The sequence below is a fragment of the Ictidomys tridecemlineatus genome, chromosome 4 (genome assembly GCF_052094955.1).
Source record: "Ictidomys tridecemlineatus isolate mIctTri1 chromosome 4, mIctTri1.hap1, whole genome shotgun sequence".
Classification (NCBI taxonomy): Eukaryota; Metazoa; Chordata; class Mammalia; order Rodentia; family Sciuridae; genus Ictidomys; species Ictidomys tridecemlineatus.
In genome coordinates, this window is record NC_135480.1 from 6,461,703 (window position 1) to 6,482,874 (window position 21,172).

Genomic DNA, 21,172 nt, shown 5'->3' on the forward strand with positions numbered 1-21,172 from the left:
GGAGGAATCATGCACACTGTAAGATGGTGGTTGTTTCTATTATTTATTTTTCTGGTTATAAAAGTAATACATGAAGAGCATTGGATTTGGTGAGAAGATTTTGAGCCCTGGCTTTTTGTCACACACCACCTGCAAGATCTAGACCAGTCACTGAACTACCAGTTCCTCATCTGGGAAACAGGACAAGAAGCCCTGCGTATGCTCTCCATACATGGCAGTGCAGCTCAAATCACAGAGTAGAAGCACTTGGTAAACTGGAAAGTGCTGACAAACGGAAGGGGTTAGCATCACCACCCTCAGATGAGGTAGCACCAAAGTTTGAGCTCCTGCCCCTCCGCTGACCCATAGCTACACACACATTGGAGGGCCACTGGTAGTCCTGGTTTGATGGAGTGGGGGGCAGGGCCACACAAATCTTCTCAAGCCTGGCCAGACTGGGCCTCACTGGGGCTCTTCCAGAACCGGGCATCAGCTGTGGCCAGCCGGGTGAGGACCTCCTCCAACTCAGGTCCATCCTCTAGGAAGCGCTCTGTGAAGGATCTGATGAGGCCAGCAGCTGAGGCCTCGTACTCCAGAAGCTGCACTTCTGAGCCTGGGAATGGACACAGAGAAAATAGCAGCAGAAAGATCTTAAGAGAAGTACAATCACAGTGATGTCACAGGAGCTCCTAGTTCTTACTGAGCTCTTCTCTTGGGCCACAAATTGTGCTCAATATTTAAGTTGATTTTCTAACTTAGTCCTCATAGTCATCTTTCAGGGAAGGAAATATTACAGGAAGAATAGTAATGAAACTCCCCCCTCTCATCCTTAAGATTAACACCAGGTGCCGTGTTAGATGAAACAGATATAGTGCTTGGCCTCGTGGGGCTTACAGTCCAGCAATGGCTTCATACCTGTCTAGACCACGGCCAAGTTTCCCAACTTCCCTAAGTCTCAATTTCCTCATCTGTAAAGTGGGGTGAGCATAGTGCCTCTTCTCTCAAGGAGCTGAGGAATTACATACAATAGTGCATCAAGTGGGTGCTCACAAATGCTATCCACCAGCAGAGCAGCATCTGAGCTGATCACTCACCTGTGAAATGGGCTTGTTCGGAGGGTCCCCTGAGTACTCATGGGGAAGCACTCCCCTCTAACTCACTTCAGCTGCTCTAGCCTCTCACAGCACCTTGGTGCGCTCCACAGCATCTTGAGGTGCATGATAAAAGCGGAGGTTATGGGTTCAGATGGACCAAGTCCTGACTCTGTGTCCCACTAACTGTGTGATCCCAGGTCAGTATGCATCCCCTTTGTGTGTCTGTTTGTTTCCAGCTGAAAAACGGGGATAATAACCATTCCTTTCTGAGTTGTTGAGAGTTAATTCATGGAAAGTTTTCACCCAGTACCTGGCACCCAGGAGTCCTCCAAATTTAGCTATCGTCATTATCACCTCACCATCACAATTATTACCTTTGATAATCCAACCTGTTCTTCAGTCTAGTTTAACCACTTCCTCCCTAGAACCTTCCCAGATTCTCTGAAGGCAGATGGGATCTTTTCTCCTCCATGTGTTCAGTGCACTGTTGGTATCTTCTGGGCACTTGTTAATGCTTCCCTTGTATAATTACCTCCATGCCTAATCATTCTTAATGGGCTGTGAACTACTCAAGGGGAGGGCCTGGGTACCTTTCATGTCTCCACCCCTCGGTGGCTAACACAGGGTGGACATATCAAAGCAATGATGATATTGTCCATGGGGCCGGCAGGATTCACTCATTCATTTCATTTGACCATAGAGAGTAGCTGTTGCATGCCAGGCCCACGCTAGGGGCAGGGGTATACCACTTCTGGAGATGAGACGGACAAGAAAATGTCCAATCATGATAGACACAGAAGGAAAATGAAGCTGAAGGATAGAGAGGGATGGGAGTAGGTTACTTTATATTGAGAGTGTGGGGCAAGCGCCTCTCAGGAGGTGTCATTTAACAGGGACCTGAACGTACCAGACAGGCACAGATTGGCACTATCATGCCAAGAACATGGAACGGTGTGTAAAGAGGTGCCAAGGGTGAAGTGGGCTCAGTAGGTTAAAGAAATGTAAGGGCACAGAAGGCACAAGTACCATGCAGGGAGAGCTGGGACTTTTGAAAATGGAACTGTCATTGAGAAGGCAGAGGAAGGACAGAGCTGACCCTCATCCTGGACACTACCAAGTTCTCCTTTGGGTTCTGCTCAGCCTACAGAGTCCCAGCTCCTTGCCCATCCTGATCTGGCACCCAGCAGCCACGATTCTCCAGCTACTGGCCTGGCCTTCCCATGAACCCCTGCTCTGCCAGCCTTCCTCAGACCTGCTGCCGCTGATAACCATGAGAGAGAGAGAGAGAGAGAGAGAGAGAGAGAGAGAGAGAGAGAGAGAGAGAGAGAGTGTGTGTGTGTGTGTGTGTGTGTGTGTGTTTGGTGGTAAATGCTGAGATCTGTCAGGGGAAGGACCACCCCAGACAGCCTTCCCTGGGTCCCCATCAAGGGAGCCCCAAGTCCATTACCTTCAAGGCGAGTGTTGGGCTGAACAATCAGCTTCCGTGACTCCTTGCGCAGCAGCACCGTGTCCCTGAGAGAGAGGAAGCACTCGGGGGGCGCATCAGTGACCGCCGCATAACCCTCATACAGGGCCCTCCCTCCAGCCACATCCCCGGTGGACTTCAGCACCTGTAGGAAGGAAGGAACAGGTGTCTAGGATGGGCACTCCCCTGTGTTCATAGGACTCTGCCAGGGGCCACGGCTGGCAGTGCCCAGCCCTGAAGGGTCCATGCTGTGGTTGAACGTGTTGAGTCCAGAATTCAGAGTTAACACTTAATGGCTAATGTGATGGTATTAAGAGGTGGGGCCTTTAAGAGGTGCTTGGGCCATGAGGGCTCTGTGAATGGGATTGGCCCTTATAAAAAAAGAAACTTCCTGCATCAGCAGGCCTTTCTGCCTTCCACCATGTGAGAACACAGTTCCTCCTGTCCGGGGAATTCAGCAACAAGTGGACACCACATTGGAAGAGGAGAGTAGTCCTCACCAGATGCTGAACCTGCTAATACTTGGATCTCAGACTTCCTAGATTTAGAAGTGTGAGAAATAACTGTCTACTCTTTATAAATTACCCAGTCTCAGGCATTTTGTTATAGCAGTACAAAATGGACTATCTGCAAAAATACTCATCTGTCACAGGCTGTGTAACCTTGGATAAGTTACTAAACCACTCTGAGTTATTATCTTTAAAGGGGAATAATCTGCACTCTCACAGTGTTGTTGAGTGAGTGACGAATATGGCTCAAGTGCTTAGCACATAGTAAATGCCCACTAAACCAAGGAGAATGTTTCTCACTTGATGTTTTGACAAGGTAGGCATCACAACACCTTTTTTAATAAAACATTTCAAATATACATGACACAGTAAAGAATAATGAAACAGATGCCCATATGCCCAAACAGCCCACGTTAAGAGTTGGTCCCCCTATGCTGATGATCTGTGAGGTACAACAGTAAATAGCATGTTAGAGTTCTGATGGCAGTTGTTGATAATGAAGAAAAATGTCTTTCCATCCTAATACTTTGAAATAACCACATGTTCAAAAAAAAAAAAAAAAAAAAAAGAGTTGGTCCCCCTTGGGACTGTGGTTGAGGCTCAGTGATAGAGTGCTTGCCTAGCATGTGTGAGGCCCTGGGTTTGATCCTCAGCAGCACATATGAATAAACAAATGAAGTAAAAAAATCCATTGTCAACTAATAAATAATAATAAAAAAATTGGTCCCCCCCCACCTGTCAGCACCTGTGGCCTCGTGGCCTCCTCCATCTATGCAAACAGCTGTTCTCAACTCTGTGCTCATTTCTCTTGCTGACTCAATATAAAATTCAAATTTGAATTACCTATTTGCCTCTTTTTGAACTGTACACACTGATTCACTTTTCTGCTTCATCGTGCTTCAGATTCATCTGTGCTATTCTCCCAGGCAGCTATTCTCCTCCTCCTCACTGCCGTGTCACACACAGGAAGTCTCACACGCACACACACACGACTTCATCTCTCCTGCAGTGGGTGTGTGGGTGTGTGGGGTGCTAGGATCAAACCTGGGGCCTCCTTTCCTCCAGGATGGGTTAGGGGATGGACCTAAAGGGTGGGAGAGATTGGTCAGGAGATTCCCAGAATAGCGCTGGGCTTGGAAAGCTGGGAAAAAAAGGAAATTTGTGTTTCCATCTAAATGCATCTGTGTGCCTTAGGGTCCAGCAGTTCAGGGATGAGAGGCATTTTGTGAATGTTTCCTAAATTCTCTCAGGTCTTTGGCCCAGTGTCACCAAGTTTGGCCGACCTTGGTATTTTAGTGGTTGCTGGAAGGAAAATAGCATATTGAGTAGTCTGGCGTCAAGAATGGGGAGGTGTCAGATGAGAACAGCCCTAGAGGGGGGAAACAGGAGAAAGGGGCCCAGTGGTTAGCTTATCCCCAGACTATTCTCCATTCCTCCAAGAGCTGATTTAGGGAGTTAAAAACACTCCCCATTCCCCACCAAAAACCTGCTCTAATATTTTGAGAAGGAACATGTGCCCTTTTCCTTTCAACGGGAAAAATCTAACATAGTGTTTAAAAGCATGGGTTTTGGAGTCAGATGTGTTCAGATTACTAGCTTTGCTACTTACTAGCTGAATTTGACCTCAGTTGATTTACTTAACCTCTCTCAGCCTCAGTTTCCTCAACTCTAATGATATATGGGGGTGGGGGTAGGGAGCCACTGAAAATATCTACCTCAGGGTTGTTGGATTAACCGAAACAATGTCTGTAAAGCTTTAGCACAGTGCCTGGCAAGCACTTAATAAACAGCTGTGGTGGTGGTAAAAAAAAAAAAAACAACAAAACCTGGGGCCTCCTGCATGTGAGCATCACTCTATCACTGAGCTACACCCTAGCGCTGATCCGTGCTTTTGCTGTTAAATGCTGCTGTGAGTCCCCTAGTACCTCTTCTGATGAAGATGTGCAGGTTTTTCTAGAATTGATGGTCTGTTGGGTACATGAATGCTCAACTTTTTTTTTGAGGGAGGGTACGAGGGATTGAACTCAGGGGTACTCGACTACTGAGCCACATCCCCAGCCCTATTTTTTAATTTTATTTAGAGACAGGGTCTTGCTTTTGCTTAGAGCCTTGCTTTTGCTGAGGCTGGCTTTGAATTTGCAATCCTCCTGCCTCAGCGACCTGAGCTGCTGGGATTATAGGCATGCACCTCCACACCGGATGAGGTTGAACATCTTTTTATACACTGATGGGCCATGTGTATGTTGTCTTTGGAGAAATATCTGTTTAGGTCTTTTGCCCATGGTTAAATCAAATTATTATCATTATTTATTTATTTTTTGCTATAAAATTATAGGTAGGTCTGATAATTTTTCCCCTCCTTTCTTGTTTTCTTTTAAGATGAATTTTAGAATTATACTCTATTATTTTAGTGTCTACCCTAGAAATTTTAGCAAATGCATTTAATAAAATTGATGGAACTTTTCATCCTTCTCCCAAATTATAAACAGATTGTAAGAGTATCTATTCCATGGCGTATATGATGCTGGGGTCCAGTATTTCATGCTCTTTTGTAACCCCAGGAATTGAACCTTTGTATTGATGTACAAAGTTCACATTGTAACTTAAACCCTTGTATTTATTACTATCTGCATTACACCATTTTTTTAGGTTTATCAAACCTCGTATCTGGAGCTGATTTTTCTTTTTTTCTCATGTCCTATAGAAATTTTATTACTAAATTTTATTTAGTATTTTGTTTGTTAATGGTAAACTGTTTTTGCTTGTTTAAAAATATCTTTAATCCATCGTTGTTCTTGCTGCTTTTGGGGACAGAACCCAAGGCCTGGTGAATGCTGGGCAAGCACTAACCACTGAGCAACACCCCAGCCTAATCACTCCTATTCTTAAAAGACGAGTTACTGGGTCCTGACAGTAATCTACTCAGCACTTGGCAGACGCGGTTCCACTGTCTTCTGGCTTCCTGGATAGCTATGGAAGCTCTAGGTCTAATTACTGTTTTAAGGTAGTGTGTCTTATTCCTCAGCTGTTTTGAGGGTCTTCTCTGTCTCTGATATTCTGTATCATGTATGATATTTCTAGGTAGAGGCTTCACTTGTCCTTCCTGGGTTTTTTTTTAGCTTTCTGGATTTATTAATTGAAGTCTTTAATCAATTCTAGATTATTCTCAGCTATTATCTGTTCTCATGTTCCTTCTATCACTTCTCTCTGCTTTTCCTTTGGAACTTCAGTTAGATGTACATTAGAATTTCTCACACTCTCCTCCATGTCTCTTAGCCTCCCTTAAATTCCCTATCTTTGTTTCTCTGTTACACATGGTTTATGATTTCTTTTACAGTCGGCTCAATCTAAAACCTGTTTATTCTGCCTTAGTTAATCTGTCTTTTTAAATTCCAGTCATTATCTAGTTTATTTCAAGGCGCTGTATTTGGTTCTTTGCCAAGTATCTGACATTTTGTGAGTCTGACCCTTGTTTGTTCTGCCCATCCTCAAGTGACAAAACAGGCCCTGAGGCTAGGCTCTCTCCTGGACAGCCTCTGCCTCCTTAGACCCGGGGTTAGAAACCCGGGGTTTCCCAGCAGTGGAGCAAACAGAACCAATTGGGAGCCCTGGGGAAAGGCTCACCTCTCCCTCTTAACAGCACTTAACACCCACAAGGTGCTGAGTACCCACCAATCAAGCTGATGTGTAGATTCTGGGAGTTCAAATGGGACAGCTGGCAACACATGCCAAGGGGAGGCAGACAGTGTCCTACCCAATGGTTTAGGCAGGTGGAGGCCTCGCCCACAGGGCCTGGTCTCAGACCCTCCATGAACACCAAAATCCATGAATGCTCAAGTCCCTTATTTCAGATACTTGCCTCAAACCTAGGCACCCATTTGAATATATTATAAATAATCTCAAATTATTTGCCATACCTAAGAAAATGTAAATGCTGTGTACACAGATGTTTAGGGAATAATGACAAAAAAAAAAAAAGAAAAAAAAAGACAGAACATACACAACTTTCCCCCCAAATATTTCCACTGTGCAGCTGGTTGAATCCAGACATACAACCCATGGACACAGAAGGCTGACGTCTGAGTGATAGGGAATGGTGAGGACCACGCCAACCAGAGAGCCCACACCATGTCCAGCCCTGGGCTGTGGCTCAGCTCCCCTAGCAGTTCCTCATGTGGGAATTAAGCCTGTGAATGGTAGTTTCCAAGAAGCCAGAAATATAGATTTATACCTTTGCCAAATTTTATCAAACGAGGTGGGTCAAAAATATGGCTATTTGAGACCCCTGGTTGAAAGCTTTCCCTGCCTGCTGTCTCACTGCTGTGCCCTTAGCTGTTATGGAGGCTGATATAACATATAGTCACCTGTATTCCATAATTTCTGTACAATTGTTGCTGAGGACACTGTCTATGATGCTGCACAATTTTCCCAATACAGAGAACCACCTGGCTCAGTCCTTAAGAGGGGCTCCCAGGGAGTTCACGCCAATTCAATGCTCAGTGGCAGCTCAGTTTGGTCTTGGGGTTGGTAGATTTGATTCTTTCATCTAATGGCTTGTTATTAGCAATAAATTTGAACTTGGAATGATTTAAGACTTATTGCCAAGTTGCACGGATAGTCCGGTGAGCTCCCATAAGCCCCTAGTGCAATTTCCCTTCTTGGTACCTCTTATATAGCTGGTCAATTACTAGTAACTTAAACTCCATCTAGATTTCCCACTAATGTCCTTCTTCTATTCCAGGGTCCAACCCAAGATGCTGCCTTGTGTTTTGGATCTAATGATTTTTAATCTCTAACTTTCTTTTGCTTCATTGTCCTTGCCTCCCCACAGTGAGAAACCGATCACAGGGGGACACTTGCTGAATGACTAAGGGAATAACCTTGAGGCTGTGAGGAGGTGTCAGCAGTGTGGGGAGATGGGGCAGAAGTTGGGGGGGCTTCAAGGCACGAGGCCTTCACTCACCTGCAGTCTCCGCAGGAACCGCTCCAGCGCAGGCCTGCCCACAGACCGGATCTTGCTGCGGTCTAGGCGGACCCGGGCATCTGGGCGGCCATCAGAACCGGTAGTGGGAGTGACGGTCACAAGTCCCTCGCCCGCCTCCAGCAAGACCCGCAGGATCACAAATCGGGCCTGCATGTGAGCCTGCCAGGGTCAGGGGGAAAGAGGTCATCTGTAGCCAATATCAAATGCTTGGTCTAAGCCTAATGTGCCCCAGGGGCTTACTGTCAATTATTACTGTCATTTTCTTCTCCCTGATCCTCTGAATTTTTTTCTGATCTCACTTCAAATGCTTCTTTCTCCTTCTCTGCTCACAGGGAGGGCAAGCTGCCCTGGGGGATAGGGAGACTATTTCTAGGTAGGACCTGGTATTCTTGGTCCCCTATGTCACCCAACATGCCACCTGCTCCTCCAGACCCTCTGAGGACAGCAGCTACCCCTGAAGGCCCCTCACTTTCAGGACCTTGAGCACTTTCTGCTCCACAATCTTATTTGTGCTAAACAGCAGGACCAAATAGGCATCATTATCCCCAGCTTATAGATAGGTACAGTGACTTACTCAGGGTCACACACAGCTGTTAAATAAATGGTCAGGACTCAGACCCCAGTTTCCAGATTCTAAAATGTATATACTTTTGATAACATAAAACTGCCTCCTCAAACCACACTTTCTTGATTTTGTAAAAAAGTTGCTATTATTTACTTTTTCCAAAACCCATGCTAAAAATGAGCACTTGAATCTAATGGCTCTGGAGGTGGACTGTGGGGATTTGAATCCTGTCTCTTCCTTAGCAGCAAGTTAATGGATCTCTTTGTGCCTCGAATTCCTCATCTCTACAGTGAGGTAATAAAACTGCCTCCCTCCTGGGGCTGAAAATGGGGGCAACAGTTCAGTAGTGCACCACGTGAGCACTGTGCCAGGAGCAGCCAGGCATCCGTTAGTGACAGCAAAAATGTCTACTTGATTGACCCTGAAAGGTGGCCAGGGAGAGACGGTGCCTCCCACCTCCCAGGCAGGGGCACTAGAGCTCACTGCAGTGACATGACTTGTCCCACCAACCGTGGACTCTGGATTAAACCCTGTCCACCTGCCTCACAAGTACCATTGTCCCTGCACCCACAACTCTGAGCTTGGCTCCGTCTGCCTCCTCAGGGAGGCCCAGTCCCACCTGGCGCCAGCTGGAGGCCTCTGGGGTGTAGAACTCCAGAGCCAGCAGCCCAGCCCGAACCATGTTGAGCCAGTTCACGTAGATCACGTCTTCCGCATCAGCCCCCTGGAAGCCGAAGATCCTGGGGAGGAGGGGCAAGGAGCAGGCACAGTCAGGGCGGCCCTGCCCTCCCTGCCGGCACCCGCACCCCCTGCACATCCACTGCTCCTACTCCAGCACTTGGGGGTTGAGGCAGAGGTAGAGGCCCACGCTCTCAGCCCGGCACTCTTCGTAGCTCGAGGCAATGGTGCTGAACTTGCTGTCCCAGGTCTCCCCACTCCGGTACCAGCTCTGAATCTGGGAGGAGAGCCATGAGTCAAGCCCTGACCCTGCCCGCACCCGGCACCCTGGGCTCCACAGAGGTGGGGCTCCACAGAGCCTGTCCTCACCTGCTCCCCCGTCTCTGGATTGATCACTGTCTCCTGGTCAAAGTTGAACACTCCCTTCTCATCCTGCAGGAATACGGGTAAGGGAGGCGGGGATCTTCAGCTCTGGGGTCCCCAGGCCAAGGCTCAGCTCACAAAGGCGAGCCAGGGAGCAGCAGGGTGGCAGTTCGAGCACCACACCGATGCCCGCACACCGCAGTGCTAGGACTCATCTCATCTGTGTGGCTCCCTGCTGGGCCCACGGCTTCCTCCGCTGTCTTTCCCATATTCCCCCAGTGGGTGTCAAGGGCTCTGGCCACAGTGGCAGGTTGGGACATTTCTGGGGAGAAGTGGCTCCCTAAAATATCTAGGAAGGTACTGGCTCGGGGAACAGCCGTGTGAAGACAGTCCTGCAGCCTCGGCGCCGCCCCAAGGCTGACCCTCCCAGCCTCTGTCCCTGCAGCTGCCCAGGTCACACCCTCAAGGTGGGTTCCTGAGCCCAAGCCCAGCAATTCTTCCTGGTTCAAGGGCCACCAATGGAACTGTTCTGGAGACCCCTGTCATCTTGGGGAAGACAAGACAGAGTCTTTCTTCCTGCTTAAGGAGCCCTCTTCCCCAAAGCCCCCCAGGGAAGAGCAGCTTCCCTTCCCTGAGTCGGGTTGTGGGGGTGAGGGAGGCTCCTGCGGGCACGGGGTGGCACCCTTCTCACCTGGGCAAAGAGCTTGCCACTGCCATGGCCCAGCAGCTCGTGCAGCCCCACCTGCACATCAAAGGAGGGCCCCTTCCAGCGGGTGTACAGGTCCTGCCAAGGCAAGCAGAGTCCCCGCTGTCACACGTCCCACCACGGCCACCCGGCCTGCAGGTAGAAGGCCCGTCGTGGTGCGTGTGCTTGGAGGAGGCTGAGTGCACTCCGACCCCACGTAGCAACAACCCAGGAGGGAGGGGTGCCTTCGTCATGACCAGAAAGCACACAGGCTCCACAGGGCCACCAGTCACTGGCAGGGAGATGGCCAAGCTCCGACCAGAGTGCTGTCCCTGCCACAGCTCTGGGCTGTCTGCCTTCCTGAACCTGCCAGGCCAGGTGAGGCCGGCCCCGCCCCTCGGGCTGCTGACGCCCACCTTGTCCTCCTCCTCCAGGAACGTGAGCTTCTCCCGTTGTGTGGCGTAGGCCACAGCCAGGACGTTCCCCAGGGACACGTTCTTAAAGCCTTCGGTCTGCCTCAGGTCGTCGTCTGGAAGAGAAGGCCAGGAGGGGACCAGAGAGATGGACGAGGAGTGTCGGGGGCGAGGAGTGGCCGGGAGGGTGAACAGGGCAGGGCCGTTTGTGGAGGGGAGGGGCGGCTCTCCATGGGCTCCTGGTGGCTAGGGGTACCAAGGAAGCTCACAGTTGGGGATGTTGATGCCAGCAGGGATGCCAGAGCCAGCGAAGGTGAGGACATCAAGGGAGGTGAAGTCTGGGGTGAGGAACTTGTCCTTCTCGAAGGCCGGTGGCCAGGGCAGCTCCTTCAGCAGCTGCTCTGCGCTCTCTACCAGCCGCTCGAACTTGGCACTCATGGCCTTGTTCACCATGGCCACAAATCCTGCAGGGCAGGACAGGGTGGAGGTTTGGCAGAGTCCTGGCAGGGATCCCACACCACCCAATTCAACCCCTGTGGCCATCGCATTAATGTCTGCTCTGTGAGCTGCTAGGGACGACAGTGACACAGACCTGGCCCCTACTGCACCAAACCCTGGGTAGGAAAGCTGCAGGTACATGAACCCTTTTCCCCCTCAGGCCCCTGCGCTTGGATCTGTGGCTCACAGACAAGCCCCAGTGGGCTGTGGGAACGGGGCTCCCTCCTTGGAGCTACTCCCTGGCTTCGGCAGCTGGATGCCTAGACTTCCCTTTAGGGCTGGGGAGGAAGAGGATATACCAGCCCAGCAATTACGAATCCTCAGGCTGGATGCCCTGCCCTGCACAGGGGGGGCCCCAGGAGTTATGGGGAAGGGGGCTGAGGCAGCCTCACAGGCAGGTTCACAGTCAGTGGAGCACAGCAGACTGCATATATGCTCTCACTGAGGCTCACAGGTCACATTATATGGTCCCAGGTCACAGAGATGGTGACGGGCAAAGCCTGCTCAGAATGCATGTCTGTCTGCCTGCAGCCTGCCCTGACCACACACCAGAGGCAGCACAGCAAGCTGGCTTGGAGCCGGAGTGCCTGGGTTCACCACCCACCGAGAAAAATCCTCACAGATGACAATATCTGGGTGAATCTGTATAGATGAGCTTCCTGAGACAGTGCCAGAATGTGGTAAATGGTTTTTATTTTGCAAGGCTGTTGTTATTGTTATTACTCCTGGGCAGGGAGGGGAGACCTCTAAGGGGACACTTAGAAACATGAACTTGGGCCTTGGGGGAAAGGATCCCAACCTGACCACCGGCAACCCCCACAAGTTACCTTCAAACTCTCCTCGGGAACCAAAGGGGTCTCGGTAGCTCTCAATAAACCCGATGTAACTGGAGGAGAGAGAGGCGCAGATGGAAGAGGGTGGACAGGAGGGGCAGGGCAGCGTAGGTGGTCACCTCACCTCTCCACGATGGGGCCTTTGTCCTGGATCCAGAAGCGGGAGCCCCTCTTGTGGGCCTCAATGGAGCCCTGGGTGAAGCTTTCGATGTACTGGGCCAGCATCTGCTCCTGGTGGCTGTTGGCTGCATATGCCTGGGGGTAAGCAGGGCTGGTCAGCCTCAGACCACCCACCTGTCCCCAAGTCCCATCTGCTGCCCAGGGGGTCCTGAGCCCAAAGCCCTCAGCCCAGCCAGCCTACCTTGGCTTTCTCCAGGTGATCCACCACCTTCTGGAGGAGGGGGGCATAGTCCCCCCGGGTCACCTGGAAGTGGCTCCCCTGGAATTCGTAGCTCTTCAGCTTGGAAGTCAATTCGGAGTCTAGAGCAGGATCTGAGGAAAGAAGGGCGGCGAGAGGAGGCCAATGTAAAATACTCCGCGGGCTCTTCATCATGGCGCTCTCACAGTAAGATCATCAATGACTCCCTACTGCCAGCAGGAATCACCATGAACTCTCATTTTAAAAGAATCCGTAACTGGGCTGGGAATGTGGCTCAGGCGGTAACACGCTCGCCTGGCATGCGCGGGGCACTGGGTTCGATCCTCAGCACCACATAAAAATAAAATAAAGATGTGTGTCCACCAAAAACTGAAAAATAAATATTAAAAAAATCTCTCTCTCTCTTTAAAAAAAAAAGAAAAAAAAGAATCCATAACTGGGCCGGGGTTGTGGCTCAGTGGTAGATCACCTGCCTAGCATGTGCGAGGCACTGGGTCTGATCCTCAGAACCACATAAAAATGGGTAAATAAAATAAAGGTATAAAAAAAAGTTGTATCTGTTTAAAAAATTAAAATAATAACAATAATACATAACCTGTGACATTCTAAGTGCTTTCTATGTGTTAACTTATTTAATCCTCATACCAACCCAGGTGGGGAGCGGGAATTATCATCTCCACTTTATAGATGGGGAAACCTAGGCACTGAGAAGTTAATAAAGTTTTCTAAAATCATGTTGATAGCAAGTGACAGAGCAGGGATACAAACCCAGGGAGACAGATTGTATTTAGAAAGAGTCACATCCTAAAATTGATCACAGTGGTCCTCGTGGGGAGACAAGAAGGTGACAGGAGTAGAAGCTTGAAGACAGAATTAAGCTGGGGTGCAGTGAGGAGGGGGCCACAAGCCAGGAGCTGCAGGAAGCCTCCTATGCGCTGGAAAAAGCAAGGAAACACCCCCCTGCAGGCTCCAGAAGAGCACAGCCCAGCTGACGCCTTGACCTTAGACTCCAGACCTCCAAAACTGTTCAGGAATGAATTTATGTTGTTTCGTGCCATGATATGTGGCAGCTCATTACAGAAGCAAGGGAAACTATCACACTGTTGTTATTTGTATTACTGGGGACTGAGCCCAGGGCTCCTTCCCACTAAGCTGCACCCTCTATTCTTTTTAAAAAAATTTTTTAGACTGGGTCTCTCTAACTTGAACTTGTGATCCTCCTGCCTTAGCCTCCTGAGCAGCTGGGATTACAGGCACATGCCACTGTGCCTGGATACACAGTGGTATTTTGTTTCTCTCATCAGTAAAATTTACAATTGTCCCTCCTTATTTGTGGATGACACATTCCAAGTGGATGCCTAAAACTAAAGATAGAACTGAACCCTGTATATATTTTGCTTTGCCATGATGAATGTTAACATGTTAACATGGTAACTGATTAGCAACAATAACTAATAATAAAAGAGAACAACAATATACTATAATAAGAATTACTTAAAACTTCTAAATAGTTTTATTTATTTGAGGAATAGGGACTTAACCCAGGGACACTTTACCACTAAACTACATCCTCAGCCCCTTTTATATTTTATTTTGAGACAGGTCTCACTAAGTTGCTGAGGCTGGTCTGCAATCCTCCTGCCTCAGCCTCCTGAGATGTTGGGATTATAGGCATGCACCCACCACACCCAGCAAATGGTTTGTTTCTGAAAATGTTCCTTTCAACATTTGAGGCCATGTGACCATGGGTGGTAAACTGAAACCACATAACTTGAAACTATTGATAGGAGAAGACTACTGGACCTTCCATCCAACTCCAGACCTGCAGTCTATAAGCATAAAAAGGTGGTTTTGTATGGTTACATTTTGGGGGTGCTTGTTACACAGCCATAAGTAACTGATACACTCAAGCAAACTGGCTCCAGAGCCATACTCTTTAAAAAAATTTTTTTTGTGTGTGGTGCTAGGAATGGAATCCAGGGTTTTGTGTATGCTAGGCAAGTGATCTACCACTGAGATACACCCCCAGCTCAGAGCCACTCCCAACCACTGTCCCATCCTGCATCTTGTGGCAGTACAGGCCCAACTTCTTTGTTGGCAGGATCTCCTCCATTGCCTGGACAATATCCTTTCCCCCAGTCAAACCAAACTGCTCGCTGATCCCTTGGCTTCCCTATCAGCCTGCTGTGGCTCTCACCACTCTCTCCACCTGAAGGCAAATTCCCATTTGTCCTCATTTATTCCTGCACTGAGTCCCTGAGTTTCTGTCACATGCTAGGTGCTGGAGAGACAGTGATGGCTGAAACACCCAATTCCTCCTCCCAGAGGCATATAGTCAAGAGGGGGAAACAGAAAAACAGGGGATTACTGGGGGCTCCTGGGATGCAAGAAGGGACAGCAGAGACTTGGCTGAGGGATGACAAGGTATTGGCAAAGGTAACATCCACACCTGCCTTGGGGATGAGTGGAGCTGGCCCGGTGAACATGGAGGGCCTGGAGGGCCTTCTGGGTAGGTTGTGCAAAGGCCTGGAGAGGGGTTTAGGAACCAGACGCTGCGGAGCGCAGCTACAGCACAGTGTGTCGGGGGGAAGGGAGGCTGGGGGATGTGGGCAGGTAAAGGAGGACCAGAAAATGTCCTCACAGGGTCTGGACATTTCCACCCACATCACATCTGCCTTCACCTCACAGCAGAATCCCCCTAGTATTACCACCACCTGGCCAGGTGGTCTGCGAGGGATAGAGCTCATTGCCTGGCTCATGGGTGGGCTTGAAACTAGGCAGAGCCCATCAGAGACCTGTTCCTTGCCCACCTATAAGGACTGGTTCACAAATAGAGACTAGATCCACTCCTCGGCTACATGCAGAAACTCCTGGGACAGAAGGACCCTCTTTCTCTGGAGTGGCCTGGCTAGTGGTCTAAGCCACCAGGATCCAGAGTTGCTACAGAGAAAAGTGGAAGGGACCTAAGCGCACCTGTGCTGAGCACTGAAGCCAGCCGCACCTCATAGCGGGGCTTCCCTTCCTGGTCGACATCCTTGAAGAGCCGTGTGTTGTAGGCACTGAGGTTCTAGAAAAAAACAAGGCAGGGGTTTAGGGGAGAAAAAGGTCCAGAGAGGGTAAGGGGCTGGGAGAAGGGAAAGTGATGGCTGTAGGGGGATGGCAGAGAGGCAAAACAGGCCGAGGGATCTGGTCGAGTCAGATGGACAGGGAGCAGGTACGGGCGGGCAGGCCGGGGCTGAAGCTCCTGCTCTGCTACCTACACTGAGCACCAGTTTTTATTAGTTATGGACTGGACGTGTCAGGCACTGCATGGCTGCAGCTGACCCAGTGCTACACGAGGTGGGTGCCCTTCACAGACTGGTCACACAGCTTGTCCAGGGCCCAGGCTTAGAAGCACACCTCTGATGTTTTATCTCATCCTGCCCCGAGGCTGTCATCAGGCCCCGTAACCCGGCATGGGCAGGGTCAGCTCCATGCCTGGCATATCTGGGACATCTGGGTGACATCCTCTTGGTTCGTGCAGGCTGATCTCAAGGACAAGGATGTCTGAGTCTTTTCCACCTTAAGGACCCGACATGCCTGTGTCTCTGGGTACAAGCTGAGACTCAAGGGCAGGCATCGGTCATGAGGGGACTGACAGGAGGACCCCCTCACACCATTGATGAGTCCCCAATCCCCGAACCTGGGAATCCAGAAAGTCTTGAGCCAGCTTGGCATCCTCCATGGTACAATCCCCAGAGAAATAGGTGGTGATTCCCTGTCGGAAAAAAGGGGAAGGTGGGAAAGAGGAGTTGCTAAGGTCAGGAGTGGGGGGCTTGCAGGGACAGCCTCCCAGTCTTCCTACACCTCTTCCCAGCAGCTTCTATCCTGCCCCCCGCTCTCTTTCCAGGAGAAAAAAATTGTAAAACAAATGGATGTCATCTTGGGCCTTTCTGCAGTTCTGCCCAACTTCTACAGCTGGCCCACCCCCAGGCTGCCAAGCCTCTCCCCTGCAACCCAAGCAGCCTCTAGAAGTGGGCAGCCTGGGAGCCCTCCTTCCCCAGCCTCCATCCTCAGCGCCTTCCACCTCCCAGCTTTTCTTTCCTTCCCTCCTCCTGCATACAGCATCCTGGCAGATCAGAGCTGGGAGGACATGCAGGAAGCATTCCCTCCAGCCTTCTTCCCAATTTACAGATGACCAAACAGGCCTGCAGTGGAGAGCAGCTTTGCCTGAGAGAGACAGAGCCCAGTGCCTTCCTGTCAGCTGCCCTTCCCTTCACCCCAAGGGCACCCTCCACTTGCCCAAGCATTTGAGGCCTCACCTCCTTCCCCAGTCCGAGGTGCCGAAGTCTCGGCTCTAGAGAGAACATAAGCTCCCCGCAAGTCTGCCAGAGGTCCCTGACTTCTTTTGGATGCTGCCGAGCGGCTTTACTCCCCAGGATCACACGTTCCAGCTTCTCCTGTGGGGGAAAGGAGGTCACTGGCTTGATCATGCTCCCCTCAAACCTGCCCTCCAGATCCCCCACCTGCGCCCACTCTCTTTTGCCTCAGAGTGTGGTCCAGGGTCCAGCGCTGGCTGGGCCTGAGAAGTGTCAAGCCTCAGGTGCACTACAAATCTGCCAAGTTGGATGCTGCACTTTGACATTACCAGGTGACTTGTACAGGCATTAAGATCTGACCAGCCCTAGTGTATGAGCTGCATCTGCCCCAACAAGGCTCTAACCTCACAGTCCCTAGAAGGGATGCCCTGGACCCAGGCTCTTCCCCTGTTCTCCGTGATGACCAGTGGGCTCCATTCTTGCAAGCACCTACTCATTCATGCTTCCACACCCTGCTCTTCCTTGACCCTCAGATATGCAAGGCTTTTCCTTTGTATGTGTATGCAGCACAGGGCAAGGCTGACACCCAGGGTTACACAGTGTGGCAGAGACAAGGCCAAGGTTCTGCTCAGCCCTGGACTCCAGCTGCGGCTCCTTTAGCTATCTTTGCCATGTACATCCCACTGGCACCCTGCTTCCCACCTTTCCCAAACCTCCTTCAGCTCACCTTGGGCAGGTTGGGAACAAATTTGGTGTCGCCGAAGGATTTGTAGTTGCCCATATTGGAGTAGACCCCCGCAGCATAGACCAGGAATGCCTGAGGGGGAGATGGTATCACATCGGAAACCTGGGACACACAGCCCTCCCACTGTAGGGAAGTCCCTGCCTGAGACCTGACATGACAAGCACATGTGGTACAGGCAGCATGGGTGAGGCTGGGAAATCTAGGGGCAGGACCCAGAGCCTGGGGAGCCCCAGTCTGGCTCCAAGTTACTTTCACAGACCAATTTCACATCCCTGTGGTCCAGCCATGCTGGTTTCCAAAGTTCAAGAACACCCAGTCACCCATCCACCTTTGCTTCCTCTCAGCCACTTATGGCCTTTGTGTCATTTAAAGCCTAGTCCCAACACCAACTCCTTCTCTAGAAAGCTTATTTTCAGCTTTCAACCTGTCAAGCAGCGGGCACAGGAAGAATCAATTGTCAAAGCCAGGTAGCCTCAAACATCTTTCTAGGCCATGTTTCTTTGCTGGCCCCAATCTAGTCTCACTTTCTCAGCACAAAGAACTCAATCTTCCTTTTTCTGGTGGTGGTTATGGGGATTCTCCTTTCCCCCAGTTCCAGTGCGTATGTAGGCTGTCTTGGCCAGTCAGAGAAATCTATAAGGATGAGCATAAGGCTTCAGCTGGCCAATAAGCTCTAACCAGGAAACTTGCCATTGGTGAACAGTTTCCTCTTATATCAGACCTGGAAACCCTGAAGCGCCCCTGCTGGAGTGAGGAAAGAAAGCAGAGCTGAGAGATGAAGACTGCACTCTGATGGTAGCACTGAGCCCCTGAATATAGCCATACCTGAAGCTTCCTCTGGACTTTGCAATTATGCGAACCAGTAATTCTTTCATTGAAGCTACTTTGAGGTGAGTTTCTGCTACTGACAAACAAAAGAATCCTACTAAAAATAGTAGCAATTGGGTAGCACCTTCCCATTTATAAGCATACCCACAGACTAGCTCTTTTAATGAGAAGAACACAGTCTGGAAATGCAAGGTTCAAAAAAGCTAGAAGAAACAGCACCTCAGTTCAGAGATAAGCAATCCAATCCCTTTATTTAATATATAGAAAAACAGATTATATTCTTGTTCATTCTTAGTGGGAATATAACTCAGAGAAGCTTTTTAGGAAAACTTAACAGAATCAGTTGATAATAAATGTACACAGCCTTCAACCCCGCAATTCTGCCTCCAGAAATAGATCTTTCTCACACATGTGCACAAGAATGCTCACCATGGCACTGTTTGTAAGAAAACCCAGGAACAATCTAAAAGTCCAGCAATTAAAAAAAAAGACTAAATTGATTATAGTGTACACTGTTGTAGAATGCTTCAAAGCCAATAGAAGAATGAGGTAGCCAGGTGCAGTGGTATGCACCTGTACTCCCAGTTACCTGGAAGGCTAAGGCAGGAGGATAGCAATTTTGAGGCCAGCCTGAGTAACTTAGAGACATTATCTCAAAACAAAAAATTAAAAGGGCAGGGAAATAGCTCAATGATAGAGAGCTTGCCTAGCATGTACAAGACTCTGGGTTCAATCCCTGATACTGGAAAAAAAAAAAAAAAAAGAAGTGGATTAATATGTACCCATGGAAGTTCTCCAAGACACAGCATTCATGAAAAAAGCAGTACACAGAAGATGACAAAGAGCATGATCTCATTTATGTGAAAGAGAAAATAAGGATGTGAAAGCTGTGCTCATACAGGTATAGGCATGCAAAACACAGACACCATCCATAGTGGTCACCTCTGGAGAGGCATGAGAAAGAGCAATCTTTGTGTTTTATTCTGGGCCCTTTTGCATTGCTGCAATGCTCTAAGAATCCATGAATTACTTGGCCAATAAATCTATAAACAAACAAAACCAAAAGACAGACAGAACATTTTGCCCACTGCCAGAACTGGTTCAGAACTCAGACTGCCCGATTTCTAGCCTTGACTCCTTCCTACTTCAAGGTAAGTGATGGCTGCTTACTCAAGATAAGTGAGCAGCCATCACTTACCTTGAAGTAGGCACTGTTCTAAGTGATTCATTACAACATCAAGGCAACCCATTTGTACTTTTTTTTTAACAGATGAGAAGACTGAGGTTCCAAGGAGAGGAGGCTCCTGAGTTTATAACATTTGGTTTAATCCTCTCCCTGCATCTTGGTTCCTCACACCCAGAAGCCACTCAGGAAATGAGGGCTGGCCTGGGTGAACTGACCTGATACTCCTCCTCGGTAAGGCCTTCAGCCAGGGCATGTTGGCGCAGTTGGTCAGGGTCCTGGGTGCGGAAGAGGCGGCTGAGGAGAGTGTAGATGTAGGGGGCCTCAGGGGAGGTCTGCAACAGCACAGCCAGGCCTCCGTACCAGGCGGCCCTGGACAGGTGGTGGGCATAGAGGCGCTCTGTGGGTGACAGCAGGTGGAAGGCCTCGCGGCAGTCCAGGCTAGATACGCCGATGTCATTGGGCAGGATGTACTGGGTATCCGCCATGGGCCCTAAAGGAACCATCATCACATCTGTCATTCAGCACACCCTAATAGCACACCTGGCTCTGAACTCCCATGAGTTCTTTTGGCCTCCCAAAAGCTCAGGAGGAAGGGAATACTAGTGGATCAGTATTCATGAGCTATGCTGAGACTCAGAAGTGGTTAGTGACTCCCCCAAGGAGATTATAAAGTACATACTGAGCCACACCGAGCCTTTGGTCCCTCAATCTCAAAGTCTGAATCCAACCACCTAGTTTACAGCTGGAGAAACAATCCCAGACAGGAGTCTTGCCTAATCACACTACAGAGGGGTCAGCATCAGAGAACCTCATTGCTAGACTTCCAGTCCAGGTTCCTCCCTATCTTCTCTCCTTCTCTGACCACCTACCCTCCTTGTTCAGAATAATTACCCCCTCCACCACCATTGTTCAGAAGGACAGAGGGCCAGGTTTCCAGCTGGAAGCCCCAGATCCCAACCCCGACAGGATCCCAGCCAATTGTTTCTTTTCTGCATCTCTCTTTTCTCCTATTGAAAAGAGGATGATAATAACCCCAACCTCAACCCAAATTAGATAAGGTCGCCCTGGACAGGATGTACCTACAGCAGCAATGACTTCCCATGAACTCTTTTCCTCCCTCATGGCTCCCAGCACTTTGGTTCTCTTGCCTCGACACATGCTCGGCCAGGGAAGTCACAGACGTCCAGAGCCCATTGTATATAGGGGAAAACTGAAATCTGGCGCGGCCAAACAACTTACCAAAGGTCTCACAGCCCCGTTGGGATCTGGGGGTCTCCCAGCCCAAGGCATTCTCCACTACCCCCTCCCCGACTGAGAATGAGTTTCTAGCCTCCCCCCACCCCACTCACGAGGCTCCGCCCCAATAGCACGTCCCGCGGGTTCCAAAAGAGATGTTAACTCTTTGCTTCCAGGGACTTTCCTTGGCCTAGGGACCGGAATGGATTTGGAAGGCGTAAATGAAAGGTGGGCAGAAAAGGAGTGATCCTACTCTCGACCCAGCCTGGCTCAGGTCCCCGGAGGATGACACACCGTGACCCCGAAACCGACACAGCTCCTCACCTGCAGCACTGCGCGGTTCGCAAACTCACTTCCTGCTTCCGGCTCCCCCATTCATTGGAGCTCCGCAAACCCCGCCCCTGCGAGCCAATTCTCTGGCCCCGGAGTCAAGA

At 49.8% G+C, this 21,172-nt stretch overlaps 1 protein-coding gene and 1 non-coding gene across 5 annotated transcripts; one reads left to right on the forward strand and one right to left on the reverse strand.

Moving 5' to 3' along the window:
* Positions 1 to 24: 24 nt before the first annotated feature.
* On the reverse strand, positions 25 to 21,172 carry Dpp3 (dipeptidyl peptidase 3). 4 transcript variants are annotated; one of them, XM_005333380.4, is made up of 18 exons: positions 21,063 to 21,172; positions 19,718 to 19,992; positions 17,471 to 17,560; positions 16,747 to 16,884; positions 16,128 to 16,202; positions 15,419 to 15,512; positions 12,428 to 12,558; positions 12,191 to 12,321; positions 12,061 to 12,119; positions 11,005 to 11,199; positions 10,739 to 10,851; positions 10,329 to 10,421; positions 9,644 to 9,706; positions 9,427 to 9,551; positions 9,216 to 9,336; positions 8,011 to 8,190; positions 2,521 to 2,683; positions 25 to 592 (listed from the first exon to the last, which is right to left on the reverse strand). In XM_005333380.4, exons 2-18 carry the CDS (start codon positions 19,985 to 19,987, stop codon positions 420 to 422), a joined length of 2,214 nt encoding a protein of 737 aa, XP_005333437.2. In that variant the 5' UTR covers positions 19,988 to 19,992; positions 21,063 to 21,172; the 3' UTR covers positions 25 to 419. The 4 variants fall into 4 exon arrangements, with proteins under 4 accessions (XP_005333437.2, XP_021587438.2, XP_013217491.2 ...); XM_021731763.3 differs by lacking the exon at positions 21,063 to 21,172 and adding an exon at positions 21,033 to 21,056; XM_013362037.4 differs by lacking the exon at positions 21,063 to 21,172 and adding an exon at positions 20,852 to 21,014.
* On the forward strand, positions 3,460 to 3,533 carry LOC120890134 (small nucleolar RNA SNORD28). The gene has a single exon (XR_005734384.1). It is a non-coding gene; the product is annotated as a small nucleolar RNA SNORD28 (small nucleolar RNA).

Excerpts from the sequence above, each read along its gene's own strand:
- Dpp3 (XM_005333380.4), bottom strand. The coding sequence starts at position 19,987 with ATGGCGGATACCCAGTACATCCTGCCCAATGACATCGGCGTATCTAGC. Across the intron at positions 12,322-12,427 it reads ATCACCTGGAGAAAGCCAAG|GCATATGCAGCCAACAGCCA; the intron begins GTAGGCTGGCTG and ends GCTTACCCCCAG. Across the intron at positions 9,337-9,426 it reads CTCAACCCCCAAGTGCTGGA|GATCTTCGGCTTCCAGGGGG; the intron begins GTAGGAGCAGTG and ends CCTCCTCCCCAG.